The sequence below is a fragment of the Monodon monoceros genome, unplaced genomic scaffold (assembly GCF_005190385.1).
Source record: "Monodon monoceros isolate NGI ecotype Baffin Bay Population unplaced genomic scaffold, NGI_Narwhal_1 Super_Scaffold_18, whole genome shotgun sequence".
NCBI classification, from domain to species: Eukaryota; Metazoa; Chordata; class Mammalia; order Artiodactyla; family Monodontidae; genus Monodon; species Monodon monoceros.
Genome location: NW_021703774.1, coordinates 48,515,710 through 48,532,634, shown reverse-complemented (window position 1 = coordinate 48,532,634; position 16,925 = coordinate 48,515,710). Strand labels below are relative to the sequence as shown.

General features: G+C 38.7%; 2 protein-coding genes across 3 annotated transcripts in view; one reads left to right on the top strand and one right to left on the bottom strand.

Annotated features, from left to right (window-relative positions):
* Positions 1 to 3,896, bottom strand: part of LOC114898300 (torsin-1A-interacting protein 2-like) — a 38,619-nt gene extending 34,723 nt beyond the window's left edge. Inside the window, exon 1 of the mRNA XM_029227556.1 lies at positions 3,827 to 3,896. The gene's annotated coding sequence lies outside the window, so the exon portion shown is untranslated. The remainder of the gene's footprint in view (positions 1 to 3,826) is intronic.
* Positions 3,133 to 16,925, top strand: part of TOR1AIP1 (torsin 1A interacting protein 1) — a 51,729-nt gene continuing 37,936 nt past the window's right edge. The window contains exons 1-3 of one of the 2 annotated variants that reach the window (XM_029227554.1): positions 3,133 to 3,986; positions 5,693 to 5,767; positions 11,666 to 11,725. In XM_029227554.1, the coding sequence (XP_029083387.1) occupies positions 3,509 to 3,986; positions 5,693 to 5,767; positions 11,666 to 11,725 (613 nt within the window). In that variant the 5' untranslated portion in view covers positions 3,133 to 3,508. The remainder of the gene's footprint in view (positions 3,987 to 5,692; positions 5,768 to 11,665; positions 11,726 to 16,925) is intronic. The other variant, XM_029227553.1, reaches the window with a different exon arrangement.

Below are 16,925 nucleotides of genomic sequence, written 5' to 3'. Positions count from 1 at the left end.
CCTGATTTTTCCCCATAACACTCCTGACCAACACACTATTGTACTTATTTTGATTTTTATCTGACTCCCATAGAATGTAAAAGCCTAGAAGGCAGGGAGGGTTGTCTTCTGGTCTCTTCTTTTACTGCTGTATCCCCAGCACCTACAACAGGGTTTGCCTAGTACATAGCACTAGCTCAGTAATTTACTGGATTACTGATTCTTCATGTAACTGATTTTTTGGTGTCTTCACCTCTCAACCATCCTTTTTTTGGCAGAAGACATGGGATTTGGGAACATTCTTAGATGCTGTTTAATTGACTGCAATTTCTAATTCAACAAAGAATAAGTAGAAGACATATTCTAATCACTTCATTTCTAGACATTTTCATTTGTATTAACCGTCTTTAAAGTATTTTTTCTATCACTTGTGAGAATGGGGAATAAATGCAGCTAGCTACTGTCTTTACTTCCTCTTATTTAATATTTCAATCTTTTCCTTATTAAAAATAACAATGTTTCCTCTTTCTACTAAGATATAATCCCAAAGTTATTTCTCTGATCTAAAGTGTGGATATTATGCACAATTAATTGATAAATGCTTTCTCAGTAAACAACAGGATTTCTGCTTACCCTAAACAAAAAACTCATGTACAAAAATTATCTTATTGGGGCTTCCCTGGTGGCGCAGTTGTTGAGAGTCCGCCTGCCGATGCAGGGGACACGGGTTTGTGCCCCGGTCCAGGAGGATCCCACATGCCACGGAGCGGCTGGGCCCGTGAGCCATGGCCGCTGAGCCTGCGCGTCCGGAGCCTGTGCTCCGCAACGGGAGAGGCCACAACAGTGAGAGGCCCGCGTACCGCAAAAAAAAAAAAGCTGCTTTATTTAGAAATCCATTGTCAAGAACATTAGATTTCTAGACTTAGGCCTAATCGCTAGGTCCTTAAATTGCCAGTCATTTAACCTGAATTATAATTTTTTGTATATCTGTCTTCCCTAGTATATGGCAAATTCCCTCAGGGTAAAGAACACTCTCATTAATTTAATTCATATATTTATTAAGCATCTATTCTGTTTAATAAATACATGAATTAAATTGATGAGTATATTCTTTGTTGTAATCATTTCTTCTCTTGTTCTCTTTTGATTCACTGAATTCCTCTACATATCTCAAACTCCCAAAGTAATTGTTTAACATCTGGAGCTCATGCTTCCTCTCTTGGTATTGGCAGCCCAGCAATTCCCTTATAATATTAGCTATGAGTCTGTCTCTGTCTCACCTCTTTTGGGCCACCCTTGTAGTTTGGAAAACATCTACAGCAGAATATCTGGTTTGACAAGGGTTTACCTTTACCTCTCAGTTAGTGATGAAAGTTGGTATTTGTAAAGTTGCTAAGGCGTGGGAGGCACGTATGGCAGGGCTAGGATTATGTATCCTTATTACCTAGATAAAGAGGGAAAATCCTAAGCAAATATATGTGTTAACGCTAAATTAAAGTTGCCGTTCCTCTGATTTTACTTCAAGCGTCTCATGATGTGTTTCTTTGAAAACCATTCCTAAACTCTTACAAGCATTTTTAATTCCAAAATAACACATGTACTGAATATTCAATAATATATAGAATCTCCTGTCCTCTCTTTTTTAATATGTCCCCCCAAACTAAGTTTTACAATCTGTAACCAAGTTTCCATATAGTCACCTGTCCTGGTAACTTTTAAAGAGGTTCTTAATATATGCATTACTGTTCATAATATGAACTTTGTATATTAATACTATAAAGTTTTATATTCTTTAATAATTTCATCTATTACAGAACTTTTACTATTATATGTTAATAATGAGTAATATAGTAGGTACCTCATAAAGCATTAGTTAAATAAAAGCCAGGAATTAACCAAGTATCAACACTTCTCAGCATTTTGTCAGAAAAGACTAAGTCCCACGAATCTTGCAAATATACTATCTAACTCAGGCTGACGAGGGAGAACATGCTTTTAATTTTCCCTTAAGACAAAAGATTTTTTTAAAAAGTAGCATCTCCCATGTTGCTATTCCTTCAGTTTCTTTGGCTATATTGTATACAGTAAAAACAAAAGCTCAACTAAATGAATCTCCTAACAGGCAAAACCCTAGGTGATTCTCTAAAGCATGTAATTCCTCGTCTGTGGCCAAATTTTTGGACCATTAGTGAAAACACTGAACACCTTAAGATTTCATTAAATTGAAATCTGTGCCCAGTATGGACAAATGAGTTGCTCAAAAACATTCTAAAGTGATTTTAAATACATGAAAGAATAAACAAATACCTTCAAATTTTTCAGGCTCGTTCATTATAATTGCTATCCAAATTGCAACTTTTTAAATCTAGTCACTAAAATCAATTATAGAAAGCCATCCAAGAAGTGTGTGTATATTTGAAGGCAAGATTAATCTTTTTTCAATAATTGTTCAGACTTTATACTAAATTAACATTCCCTCAGTGTGTCTAAGTTTGGTTAGATATTTGCAGATTATCCACATCTGCAAATACGATACACATAGGCTTTTATCATGCTTTCTTATTCAGTAAACTAAACGCAGGAAAACCCTGTATCAAATGCAGTATATCAAGTCATGCCCAGAATCAAAGTAAAAATAATGGATCACAAGTGAAAATTACAGTGCCGTCATTAAAGTATTTGTTCATTTCTCACTGTCCATAACACAGCACTAGCAAGCTTTCTGAACAGTGCTGCTGGACTAGAGCTTTTATACGAAACCAGGAATAAGACTGCTTGCTATGCGCACATTTTGCAAATGTTAATCCACCCCAGTATGCCTGTAGATCCGATTTCGTACACTCAACGAGGGACTTAAAACTTAAAAAGTGGTTAAATGCCTTCCCAAGGACCTTGAAACTAAAATTTTCTCCAAGATGACACCTGCAAAAGTATCTTTCTTATCAACCCCTGCTAAGAAACACTCGGAAAGGTACGGCGGAGGCAGCAGTCGATCAGAGGCTGCGGGAAAACTGCGCAACAGCCTGGGGGTGAGGACCGAAACTTCCCCTCCACTCCGCCTTTCCCAGGTTCTCGGTACTGGGGGACTGGCCGGACGTCTCCTGCGTGCCGGCAACAGTTGCCAGGAGCAGCGGGCTGAGTACCGGCACTCTGCCCAACCAGTGGTCTCTTCTCCGTCGTCCCCTCCTTCCCTCCCTGAAGGCCGAGGACAGCGACGTCCTCCTCCCTCTTCTCCTCCTCCCTCTTCTCCTCCTCTTTGGTGCCTTCAGCCAGGAGGCGGGAGTGACCCGCGGCAGCTGACCCAGCACAGGCACTGCCTCTCCCACAGCCCTCAGAACACACGATGGGCCCAGAGGCGGGTTTGCAGCACAGCAGCGACGACGCAGGCGGCAGCCCCAGCGACTCTCAACTGCCTCCCTGACCGTCGACACCACTGCCGAACACCCGAAAAACCATCGCCACCAACGGCGGGAGACTCTACAGGCCCTCCAAATCACCTTCTCGATCAACTCAAGCTACGTCAACAACTATGGCAGGCGAGGGGTGGCGGGCGGAGCCGGAGAGGGAAGGATGGGGGCTGTACGTCACGCCCAGGGCTCCGCTACGGGAGGCGAGGCCCCGGCTCGCCCCTCAAAATGGCGGCGGAAGTGACGCGCCTGCGTATGGTACTCCTACGCCGTCGCGCCACGGCCGGCGGGAAGTGAGGTTCTCAGAAGAGCCGCCCGAAGTGTACGGCGACTTCGAGCCCCGGGCGGCCAAAGAAAAGGCCCCGGTGGGAAGACAAATTCCGCTAGAAGAGTTCCGGCCCGATTCGGCGAAAGAGGAAGTGAGAGAACGCTCCTATTACCTTCGGTCTCGGCAGCGGAGGCAGCCGCGACTCCAGGAAGCCGAAATGAAGACGCGAAGGGCTACTCGCCTCCAGCAGCAGCAGCACTCACAGTCGCCTCCGCTGCAGCCGTCTCCGGTTACGACCCGGAGAGGATTACGGGACTCGCATTTATCCGAAGGTGAGGCCGACAGAGGTAACAGTCTCAGCCCCGAGCCAGGGAGGGAGTGCCGCGAGCGTGCGCGCGCAGAGGGCGTGTGCGCCTCGGCCGGGCGTGTGCCTTTCTGGACCTCACCCCCTCGGGGCTCCTCCGCCCGGATGGGCGTGCGACCCGACGCCCGGTCCGCCCCGACCGCTGGCGGGAAAGCGGCAGGGGCGGGGGCACTGGAAGGGAAGGCAGTCGTGCGGCGCTACTTGAGCAGAGCCGTGGAGCCGCGTGCATCCTTGGGCATCAATTTAGGGGTGTCAGGATTGCCTCTTTTCTGCAGGCTTGCACGTTGGGACGGCGAGTTAGGCGGCAGGCGGGACACTGAATCACTCCGGGCTGGGTTTCATATCGGTTCTCTTTGTCCTGCGGATGTTTCTACCAAAGCCACTTCCATTTCCTCCTTTAACTCTCAGAGGCCAGAAGTCCCTAGCTGAGAATTTTGGTTCTCATCTAACCTTCCAGTCTTTCTCCATCACTACCTAGGTGGGGAGAGAGGGAGGGGAATTTTGTGAGTGGCCGTTTTGAGGACAAGTGTAGTTGATGAATTGATTTGAGGGCCCACCCAAATACTTACACCGAAATAGGGTAAGGCAGTTATCCTGAACTTGAAGCTTCCCAGTGCCTGATAAACTTGAGCTGATCGCTCTTTCTAGAGTGTGGTGGTCTCTGGCAAAAATTCGCATGTTGGGGACCGTCAGTGGTTAAGTAGTAGCCAGACAAAGCAAGACTTTTAATTAGTTGTCGTCTGAATGGGCCGCAAGGATACTGACAAGGTGATTGTATAGTTTTAGGAAAGTCACAGATGAATCAACTCCCTTAATCCATCCTCTCCCACCCTGCTCCCTCTCCCCCATCTAACACTGAGTCACAGATGAAGTTTCATGTTGGCTCCCCGTAGGGCACCTATGAGGTAAAATTAGGGGATTTGAATCATAATGGAATTACATAGTTAGTGATAGACCTTTGATGGATATGATGAAGAGGAGGTGGATTTTCAGTTTAGAGCAGAGTAATAGGCTGCACATTTACGAGCTAACACGTGAAGTGCTGCCACATTGGAAGATGTGTTGATTTTGGAAACTATGTTAAAGATAATGTAAATTAGTATTGGGAGTAGCAATTCAAGACAGTTTAACCCATATATATGTTAGTTTTATCTCTCTTAAGATTGTCAACTTCTGAAGACAAAGACCCTACATATATATTTATGTATTTGAAGGACCACGTTATACTTCCGTGCTTATGTTCATTCTGTATCTCCAATATCTGGAAGAATGCTTTAGAAGGCAAAAAATATATATGTTAAATTGTATTGACTCTCCCACACAGGCTGGTGCAGTTGTATAAGCTAATTTTTTTTTTAACACATAAAGGATATACTTCTATTTTAGTAAATCTATAAGGATCTACACGTTTTTCATTCTTCTGCTTTAGCCCATCTTTTAAATTTTCTAAAGTAATGTAATTTTGTTGTAACGCATCATTGGTGAATAGTTTATTTTTATATTGTCTTAAAGAGTAGTTCTGGCTAGTTAAATTCCTAAGTTTTGGTAAACCTAATAACACATTTCTGAAGGGATGAATTACTTGCATTTCTGTTTATATATTGCTGTTAATATACATAATCTCTACTCATTTCACATATTCTGAATTTTAGAATTGTCATATCTTTTCTTTAGAGGATGAACCACCTTCACAAACTGTTTTAAGCCCAACTGTCTCAAAGAATACTATCAGGAGAACACAGACTCCAGGTAAGAAGAGTGAGTTTATTGTTTTCCTTACGTGGCTGCTTTTTTTATGTATAGATGGTAGCCTGGTCTATCAAGGGTCGCAGATCATACCTCATTCAGGGTTTCAGTGAATCTTCTTTATAGGTTGTTTATTGAATTAAGCAATAGTAGGATGTGTCAAGAAAAGACAGGGCACATACTTGAGTACCTACTAAATACCATATACTTGGTGTATGTTAATTCATTCACATAACTATGCAGGATAGATGTACCCATTTTTTGGTGAGAAAACTGGAGCTCAGAGTAGCTAACTTTTCTCTAAGATTACTTGCTTGTAACTGAGCCAAATTCAGACCCAGGTTTGTCTTCTCCAAAGCCCTTTCATTTGCCCCAAGTACCTCACTGTCACTGTCCCGTGTAATAATTACTACTCAGTAAAGCTTGTTAAGTGTTGAATGAATGAATATGTCACACTACTTTCCATTTGAAACGGATTAAGGGCTTCCCTGGTGGCGCAGTGGTTAAGAATCCTCCTGCCAACGCAGGGACACAGGTTCGAGCCCTGGTCCGGGAAGATCCCACATGCCGTGGAACAACTAAGCCCGTGCGCCACAACTACTGAGCCTGCGCTCTAGAGCCCGTGAGCCACAGCTACTGAAGCCCGCGCACCTAGAGCCGGTGCTCCACAACAAGAGAAGCCACCGCAGTGAGAAGTCCGCGCACCGCAACAGCGAGTAGCCCAGCTCGGCGCAACTAGAGAAAGCCCGCACGCAGCAATGAAGACCCAATGCAGCCAAAAATAAATAAATAAAATAAAATGGATTAAATGGTCTGCATTGTAAAATCATGACACAATATGGTCGATCTCAGTTTGATAATATATTTCATCAAATCTAAGATCTCATCAGTTGTAAGATATACTGTCACTGTTTTATGCACCACCTAGGAGGAAGAAATGCTGCCAATTAAACTGTAATATGCCTTAGATTTTATGATACATCCCACTTTCAGAGATGTTAAAGTGTAAAAATATTTGCATCTTAGTATCAATGTAGCATGACAATAGGGTACATTTGATAGTCTACTTAATGTTTTAAAACCTGTTTAAACTCTTTTCAAAAGCAAGGGAAAGGATTAAGTTGTCATTAACACATAACATCCTTTGGTTTTTAGTTCCATTTATTTTCAGTTTGCTTTTTTTGATATTAGGAAAGTCCACAGCAATAAATGATTGTAGCTATTGAAACTGATCATCTCTGGCTTTTTATTTTTAAACGCAAATCCTGACTTCTTTCCTTACCCATTGCTTCTAATAAGATTATTCCTTATAATTTAAACTGTTCTGTTCTCAGTTTAGAATGAATAAATACCTGGTTCAAGTTCAGTTCCAAATAACACACCCTTTATGCTTAATTCCTTGACTAGCCTATGGTACTGTATTAAGATTATAAATTACTTTAGAAAAATGCTTTGAGTGATAGGTGCTATAAACAGATTTTCCAGGCCATTTGTTTTTAAGATTCATTTATTTATTTTTGGCTGTGTTGGGTCTTAATTGCTGTGTGTGGGCTTTCTCTAGTTGTGGTGAGCAGGGGCTACCCTTCGTTGCAGTGTGTGGGCTTCTTATTGCGGTGGCTTCTCTTGTTGCAGAGCACGGGCTCTAGGCACACAGACTTCAGTAGTTGTGGCACTCAGGCTCAGTAGTTGTGGCTTGTGGGCTCTGGAGCACAGGCTCAGAAGTTGTGGCACATGGGCTTAGTTGCTCTGTGGCATGTGGGATCTTCCAGGACCAGGGCTCGAACCCGTGTCCCCTGCATTGGCAGGCAGATTCTTTTTTTTTTTTTTTGCGGTACGCGGGCCTCTCACTGTTGTGGCCTCTCCCGTTGAGGAGCACAGGCTTCGGACGCGCAGGCTCAGCGGCCATGGCTCACGGGCCCAGCCGCTCCGCGGCACATGGGATCCTCCCGGACCGGGGCACGAACCCGTGTCCCCTGCATCGGCAGGTGGACTCTCAACCACTGCGCCACCAGGGAAGCCCCGGGCAGATTCTTAAACACTCTGCCACCAGGGAAGCCCCGGGCAGATTCTTAACCACTCTGCCACCAGGGAAGTCCTTCTAGGCATGTGGAAAAACCATATCCTTGAAATTTTATTTATGGGAGATTTAATTTCATGTCCCTTATACCGGGAGAAACAAAAATCTCTCATTTTTAAAATCTACAGTAAATTTCTAAAAATTATGGAGTTAAGTAAATTGATGTAATGAAGACTGTTGAGCACCAGCCTATAGACCATTATAAAACGATTATAAAATAGAATGTCTCATACAGTCTTTTGGAGTTCACATTAGGCCTGTATTTAAGGACTGCTGTTGAGGTACATGGCTGCATAATATTGTGGAAAGAGCACTGGACCTTGGTTGAATTAGCTACTCACCTTGAACCTCAGGCCTTTATCTGTATGACTTACCCAGCCTAACTCACAAGGCCACTGCAAAAATGATATAGTACTTGCCAAGTCAGTTTGTACACAGTAAAACATACAGATATAAGGTGGGGTTTTTTTCCTCACAGCACTTTACAGGAGATGTGAAGTTCATAAAATTTTGCTTAAGCATTTCTTTTTTCTCAAGAAGCTTATGCTATAGTTGGTAATGGAAAAGACAAAACATTTCCCAGTATAGATGATAGATCGATGGAACTCATGCATAGCTTACCTGGAATATATCGATATCATACTGTGCTACAATATAACTAGAAATAAGGATATGTGCATCTTTGGGAGACTTGAGATACTCGGGGTTCTCTTACTCTAAAAGGTGCTTTTAAAAATTATACTGCATCTAGCACTTGGCATGCTCCTGTATCATTCCTCTTAATAAAAGGAGAAAGAGTTTAGGGAAGTCATTAAATGAATGGTTATAAAGTCTTACTAGCAGAGGAATTATTTAAACAGGAGTCAACTTTGATGGAAAACTGCTTTAAGTGCAAGTTTAAGGTAGGCCCTTCCTTGTTTGAGGGAATGTAAATGGGTGCAGTCACTATGGAAAACAGTTTGGAAGTTCCTTAAAAAAACTAAAAATAGAGTTGCCGTATGATCCTGCAATCCCACTCCTGGGCATATATCCAGAGAAAACTCTAATTCGAAAAGATACGTGCACCCGTATGTTTATAGCAGCACTGTTTACAGTAGCTAAGACATGGACGCAACCTAAATGTCCATCAACAGCTGAATGGATAAAGAAGTGGTGTGTGTGTATGTATATGTGTACACACACACACACACACACACACACACACACACACAATGGAATACTACTCAGCCATTAAAAAGAATGAAATAATGCCATTTGCAGCAACATGGAAGGACCTAGAGATTATCATACTAAGTGAAGTCAGACAGAGAAAGACAAATATTATATGATATCACTTATATGTGGAATCTAAAATATGATACAAATGAACTTATTTACAAAAAAGGAACAGATTGACAGACTTAGAAAACAAATTTATGGTTACCAAAGGAGCAAGGGGGGTGGAGGAAGGATAAATTAGGAGTTTGGGATTGGCAGATACAAACTATTATATATAAAATAGATAAACAATAAAGTCCTACTGTATAGCACAGGGAACTATATTCAGTATCCTATAAGAAACCATAATGGAAAAGAATATGAAAAAGAATATATATATATAACTGAATCACTTTGCTATACACCAGAAACTTAATACAACATTGTAAATCGACTATACATCAATTAAAAAAGGAAAAAGATAGTCCCTTCCTTCTTGTAGAATCATAGACTTTCAGTTTAACTTTGGTATTCAAAATTGTGCCATAATTGTGTATAGGGCCAGTGGTGTGGTCTGAGAGAACTTTATCCAAAAATGTCCTTGAAACTAATGACCTAAAGCAAGGGGCCACTTTCTAAAACAACCTAGTAAAGACAACTACATCATTTGTCATCCTGTTTTTGAAGTTGTGAAAAAATGTTGATTGTATTAGTTTAGAATAGGGATATGGTTTAAACTCTGCTTAATGTTTGAAGTTTCAGAATTGCATTATTTTCATGTTGAAATAGCCATTAGGTTGTTCAGTCAGTTCAGTCCACATATATCTGTATGACTTCTTCTATGGCCAGGTTCATTCCTTTCATGAAACTAATTTCATAATCTAAAAATACAGTAGGAAAATTTCATTTACTTTTCCTAAAGTTAAATATTTTTAACAGTTATGGTTTCTGGCTAAATAATTATAGTTAAATATTTTTAATACCTTCTATTTTGTCATGAACATTTGATTCTTTGGCTCCTGTAGTTACAGCATTCATTCATTCTCCAGATATTATTGAGCACCTACTTTATACCAGTCCCCTTTCTAGAGCCTGGGGGTGCAGTGGTGAGCAAAAGCAGCAGACAAAGGAAGGAGATTGCTACTAAAGAAGGGTACTTGTTATTTTATTCTCTAATACCTCTCTGGGCTACTCTGTCTCCTTCAAGTATTTCAAGTATCTTACATAGGGCTATATATATGGTAGAGCATACAAGAAAAGCTCAAATGAAAAGATGGGGACTGAAATAGTAATTGATGTCTATAGAGTAAGTTAAGTTTTAGGTTTTAATTAAACCTGAAAAGGATGGGAATACAGAGGAGAAAAAGAGGAAGGTAGTTGTAATAATAAGAGTAACAGACATGTACAAGATTTCTTTTTAAAGCTGCTTATATAAGTTCTAAATACCTGATATGTGAAATTCTAACAACTGATAATATTTCATAGACTCTTAGAACTGGAAGATTTAGGGAAGTCATCTACTCAGAGTTTCTATCAGTGTAGGTGTCCCTCTGTTAACATGTATCTGTGCATTGTTGGTCATCTGCAGTGATGTGGAAATCACTCCCTCACTCTCCATTCTGTTTTGGAGACAACACTTAATTTGGTTGTTTTTTGTTTTACTATTGAACTAAAAGCTACTTTGCTGTAACTTTCTCTTGATCTTAGTTCTGTGTTTTTGAGCTACACAAAGTTAATTTAATTGTTTCTCTACATCTCTGTCTTGAAGATGTACAAAATCACGCTCAGTAAGTATTTTTAGAACAAATGAATGGGTGTCCCTTCAAGATTTCTCTTCTTGATACTGTAAAGGGGAAATTGGATTAGGTCAGTTTTGTGAAAACAAACGTAGGCAGCCAGTGTAATGGCAGGGGTCAGGGATAGCTGGTTCAGAATGTGGTTTTTGCACTTCTCATACAGAGCCAAACATACTGCTTTTTTATAGAAACAAATGAAACAGAGCATAATATAACCCAAATTTAGATGTAGATTGCATTTTATTTTATGTTGTGTGAGGCTGTTTGAGGAAACACACCTTGGATTTCTAGGCTAACATTAATATTTTATTTAATGGGATTGGCTTCCTCATTAACCCTATGCCATTGAACCATAGACAGTCTGAAACCTGGCTAACATTAACATTGTTTTAAAAATTGGAGTTTGCATTTCCTGAACACACACAAGGTTAAATAATTGGAGGGAGTGTATTAAGTCTCAGGAAGTTAACCCTCAAATTAAAATATGACATAAATAATCCACAATTAGGGTATGCCACAAATGGGGTAGATAATTGAGTTGGTGCTATGGTACAGATTTTGGTTCTTAATTGAGAAATTTAGAAGAGTGTTATTTGATATTCCTTTCTTGTTACACAAATATGGTCTGGTGAGAAAAACTGCAAAATTTTCCGTCAAGTCCATAAATTTTTTATAGCAGGAAACTTTTCTCTAGTTCACTATTGTATTCCCATACTTAGCAAAATGGAGAGCTCAGAAAAAACTTGGCTGACTAAATAGATGATTGTATAATAAATCTAATATGTTTGACATTTTATGTATTTTTTTTAATGTTTTCTCTTCCTGTATTAGTGGTGAGTAAAGATCCTGTAATCGGCCTGTGTAGACCCCCTCTAAGAAGCTCAAGATTTGGTAAGAGACTGTTTTGTCTGTTGGTTCAACTTTCTTATATTTCTAAATAGGGTACTACATGTATTCATATGGTTCAAAATTCAAAAGTTTCTAGAAATATACAATGAAAAGTCTCCCTGCCCCTTCTGACCTTTGCCCACCCAGTTTCCTCATCAGAGGCAACTAATGTTGTCAGTTTCTTAGGTATTTTTCCAGAGGTATTTTATGGAGATATAGGGAAATTCATGTATAAATGATATTTTCCTCTCTTTTTTTAACCCAAATTTTAGCCCAATAAATACTCCTTTCTGTACTGTCTTATTGTTTATTTATTTTTACTTAAAATATATTGAGACATCTTTCTATACAAGTGTATAAAGGACTTCCTCATTCTTTTTAAGAGGTTGTTTCTTATATGTTGCTATGATTCTTTTTGTTAGCAAAATGGTTTTAAATTAGGGTCAGGGACTTTTTATTCTTCCCAGTATAATGCTAATAAAAAATTCAAGACTGAGGCTTTGTGGCTCAGGGCTATAAATTTTCCCTGCCTTAATTACATTTCTTTTTGACTAAAACCTTAAAAGAGTATTGCCCTTAAATTGATTTCATGACTATGAAAGAAAGCTAGTAATGTCATTCCAAGAGGTCTACTTCTACTTAATTTTTAGAGTTTACAGACCCATAAGGGTGCTTTATCGTGGGAACTAAAAAGGAAGCTTATTTATCTTCACATGAGGTTTCTACTCCTCAATCATTCCCTTTAAAAAAGAATTCGGTTGATTTTTTTTTTTTTTTTGATAGATGGCTGTCCTTTGAAGTGTTATAAATGATAAAAATCTGTTAAGGTTTTGATGATGAACCTGTGGTAAAGAACCATATGATGCATTTCCTTTTCAACTCTAATCATTTTCTTGCTATCTCTCTTGCAGATTCGTCATATAAAACAAATGGAAATACTAAAATGAGTGAATTAGGTTTGTTTATCTCTAATTCTTGTAGGTTCTCTTTGAGGTGTCTAATTATCAGTAGAATACAGGAGTGCATTCATTTGGTCACTGGCTTGAGAATATTACTTTGTTCATTATCTCAGCTTGAGGGGCAGTGTCCTTATGACCATAAACTTTCTTAATCACCTAGGTTTTTATTCTCTCTAAAATTATGTCTTTTGTTATATTATTGTTTAAATTCATGTAAGAAAATATAAGAACATATATTTTAGTTTTTACTAGCAGTCAAGTTCACACGATTGGGAGAAAAGGGTATCAATTTACCAATTAAGGTTTTTCCTTGATTTAGAAAGTGAATTTGAGCTTTTTCAAGGTAAGTTCAGTGTTCTTTGCCATGTTTGTTGAAGTGGTTTATATTCTTTTCAGTGTTTGCCTTGGTGTAAGACATGAGCTACCAAGATCTGTGGCTTTAAGTGAATTTACATTGATTGTGGTTGGACTTAGGTTACAGTTCTTTTCTAAATTTGGAGATGAGTCAAAAGGAGGGAAGCTTCATTTTTCTGTATAAATAGTTGCAGCTTGTTTTAAATTTCTTTCACTTAAGCTCAAGCTAATTTTTTTTAGAGACTTCAGCATTTATAGTGTCTGGGTACTGAAAATGATCCTTGTAGTATGCAACTTATCATGTGTACTCTCACCCACCAGTTTCTCAAATGCTCTATTTAAAAACTTAGAAAAAAATTTTTTTAAGTCACAGAATCTTAATTAGAAGAGAACTTGGAGCTGAAATAATCTAGCCTTTTATGTTCTTTGTATGCTAGATTTAGAAATCATTTCTGTAAGTACTTTATAATAAAAACTAACTTTAAAAAAGTGCTTTCCAGCTTAAAGGGAATTTCTGTGAGATCAATATAGGGAATGACACCCTCTTTTTTTTTTTTAATAGTAATGCTCGTACATCTTGGAGTATATAAAATGGCTATTCATGGAGCTTGAGCACTAGTGATACTTCCAAACTATTCTTTATTCTCTTTTTCTTGCAGCCCCACTCTGTTCTCCAAAACATGATTGGCACTGAATAGTCTTAAAAGGTACCTTTCTTGAAGGTATCTATAGCAGGGGTCCACAAACTACAGCCTCTGAGTAAAATTTGACCTGCAATCTTGTTTTTGTACAGCCTGTGAGCTAAGAAAAGATTTTTACGTTTTATACTCACACACACACATATGTGTGTGTGTGTGTGTGTGTGTGTGTATGTATGACAGAGACCATATGTGGCTAGAGAAGCCTAAAATATTTACTATTTGGCCCTTGATGGAGAAAGTTTGCCAACCCCTGATTTTATCAGTGGCAGAAATAAACACAGCATATCACCCAAATTAGCATTTGTTTGTTCTAAGTAAATCCAGAGAGTTCCATACTTGTCTGGACATAGATTTATTGCAACATTCCATACTAGGTTTTCCTGACAACACAAAGGACATGAGACACAGTGACTCTCCTGTATTCTATCTAGTCTTCTCTTTGAGAAGGCATGATAGTCTCACTTCTGAATCTTCATGTCTTTGTCCCACACAACACAAGTGAAGTTTATATTTCCTTGAGTACCCTTCACTACTCACACGAACACATTCCATAAGTCTCTAGGAATAGGAAAGTCTGTAGTAGAAATATACCTGGGACTTTGTGTTTTTCTTAAAAACGATGACCAGGAAAAAGAAAGTGAACAGAAAGTGATACAGTTAGTGGATGGTCTCCACCCACCAGAGAAAGTGGTTGTAAGTGGTCTACATTTACAGCAGACATAAAGACCTGGGACTTCTGAAAGTACCTTTTCCTAATTGGTTGAAGTTGTTAGAAAAGTGACATCTCCTTAATAGCACATTTAATTATTGCCATTTGTCTAAAAGCCACAGCTTTTATAATTTAATAACTTTTTTTGATTAAGGGTATTATTGCTCCAAATGGGATTTTAATTTCTTAAAGTTTCTGCATGAGTGTAGGGAAGAGTAATACCTTTTTTAAAAAAAAATTTTTTTAATGCTCTAACCTTCCACATGTAGCAGCCAAGAACTTTAAAATAAAGGAAGCTGAATGACAAAAGAGGGAAATGAAATTAAAAGCTATGTAGTCGTAGATACTGCTGATTCACCATGAGATTGTATTTGAGATTGTATCTGAATATTTATCTGTACATTTTCTGCAGCTTGGGTTAAAAAACTGAAAATTGTCTTAAGTATTAAAATAGTGGTATATATATATGGTAGCCTAGAGAAGTTCCCTACTCTGGAAGAGGTCAGGAAGGTTTTATGGAGATGGCATTTGAATTGAATTTTGAAGGATGAATAGCAGGCAAAATGGGGAAGGAGAATTACAAATATTGCCAATACTTGTAATTGTTTTGTAATAGAATGTCACTCTTTTACTTTTAGAGTTCAGGCAACATGAGAAACTCCTTTACATTAGAGGCAACACTCACATTAACTGTGGCTCTTTAAGATATTTTATGTTAAATAATTTTCAGAATGACATTCTAAATCGGTAGACTTGGGTTTCTAGAGTTTCATTTTCTAGAGTGAGAAACATGTTTAAAAATGTATATACAGTCAAGACGAAAGCCTATTACAGTGATGATTACTTGTCAAATGTACAAGAGTTATTATTATTTAAGCAGTCTAATTCACAAAATATTACTGGATTGTAAGGCACAAAATAATACCGTTTTTTGTTCTTAGTGATGTTATCAAGATAGCCTAGCTTGACAAGTTATTGTTTATGTCTTGTATAGTGCTGATAAATATTTACTGTTAGGAACATGGAATTCTAAAGAAAGGATTTTTAGACACAGATTAAAAGTCTTTAAAGTGTTCAAAAATAAATTAAATACTTCAAATATGATAATAACATATTAGAAGTATTAAAAGTAAATGGGGAACTCTGTTATATAAGCTGGTTAAAAAATAATTCTTAAATCCTCCCCCATGCTAATTAGAACACTAACATAAACAGAAAAAAAGGAGATTGAATTTTAGGCAACCTGGTATATGGACTGATTATTAGTTAATTGGCTCTAGACAAATTGACCTGGAACTTCAAAAGTATTATGGAAATAAATTGTATCAGGATGAAAAAGGATGAAAAGGATGAAAAAGGATGATTAAGGATGAAAAAGGATGAAAAAGGGTGATTAAGGATGATTAAGGATACAATAAATTGTATCAGGATGAAAAGGATGAAAAAGGATGATTAAGGATGATTAAGGATACAATAAATTGTATCAGGATGAAAAAGGATGAAAAGGATGAAAAAGGATGATTAAGGATGAAAAAGGATGAAAAAGGATGATTACTGTATAATTTATTTTTTCTGATAGTTGGGTGAATGAATATAAATCTTCAACATACTTTTCTTTCCATTAACGCAGATTCAAACATCAGTTCAGCCTTACAGAAAGTTTGCTACACCAAATAAATTTTAAACTATATAAAACATAATGCCCTAATATAATTGTAACTTTAGCCCAGCTGCTGTATTACATGACTTACACTTAGGTGTTGTTGGAACCTCTCATTTTAGGAGGAATTCACATCTCAGCCTTTTCCCATCATTCATTCATTTATTCAAAAAATTATTGAGGAAGGGACTTCCCTGGTGGTGGTGCAGTTGTTAAAACTCTGCTTGCCAGTGCAGGGGACATGGGTTCAAGCCCTGGTCCGGGAAGATCCCACATGCTGCCGAGCAACTAAGCCCATGTGCCGTAACTACTGAGCCCATTTGCTACAACTACTGAAGCTCGCGCACCTACAGCCCATGCTCTGCAAGAGAAGCCACCACGATGAGAAGCCTGCGCACTGCAATGAAGAGTAGCCCCCACTCGCTGCAACTAGAGAAAGCCTGCACGCAGCAACGAAAACCCCATGCAGCCATAAATAAATAAATAAATAAATAAAATTATTGAGGAAGACTTTTTGGTTCCACGTGTAAGGAGCTTGGAAGTCACCACTTCAGCCTAATAACAAGTCAAAAACTGACAACTGAAAAATCAAGAACTCTTAGATCCATAACAGAGGAGATGACACAGGTAAAACCACTGACCCCAGGATTGGAGAAACAGAGAAATATAGGAAGTCATGGCTTACTGGAGCCAAGATTCACAAGCAGAAGCCTCTGCAGGAGGTAGTGCTGGGTAGGAAAATCTGAGGTGCAGTTGGTGAATTGTTGGAGGCTCAGTGTGGACAAGTCTGAAGAGTTAAAAATTCCAGGAGGACCCAGTC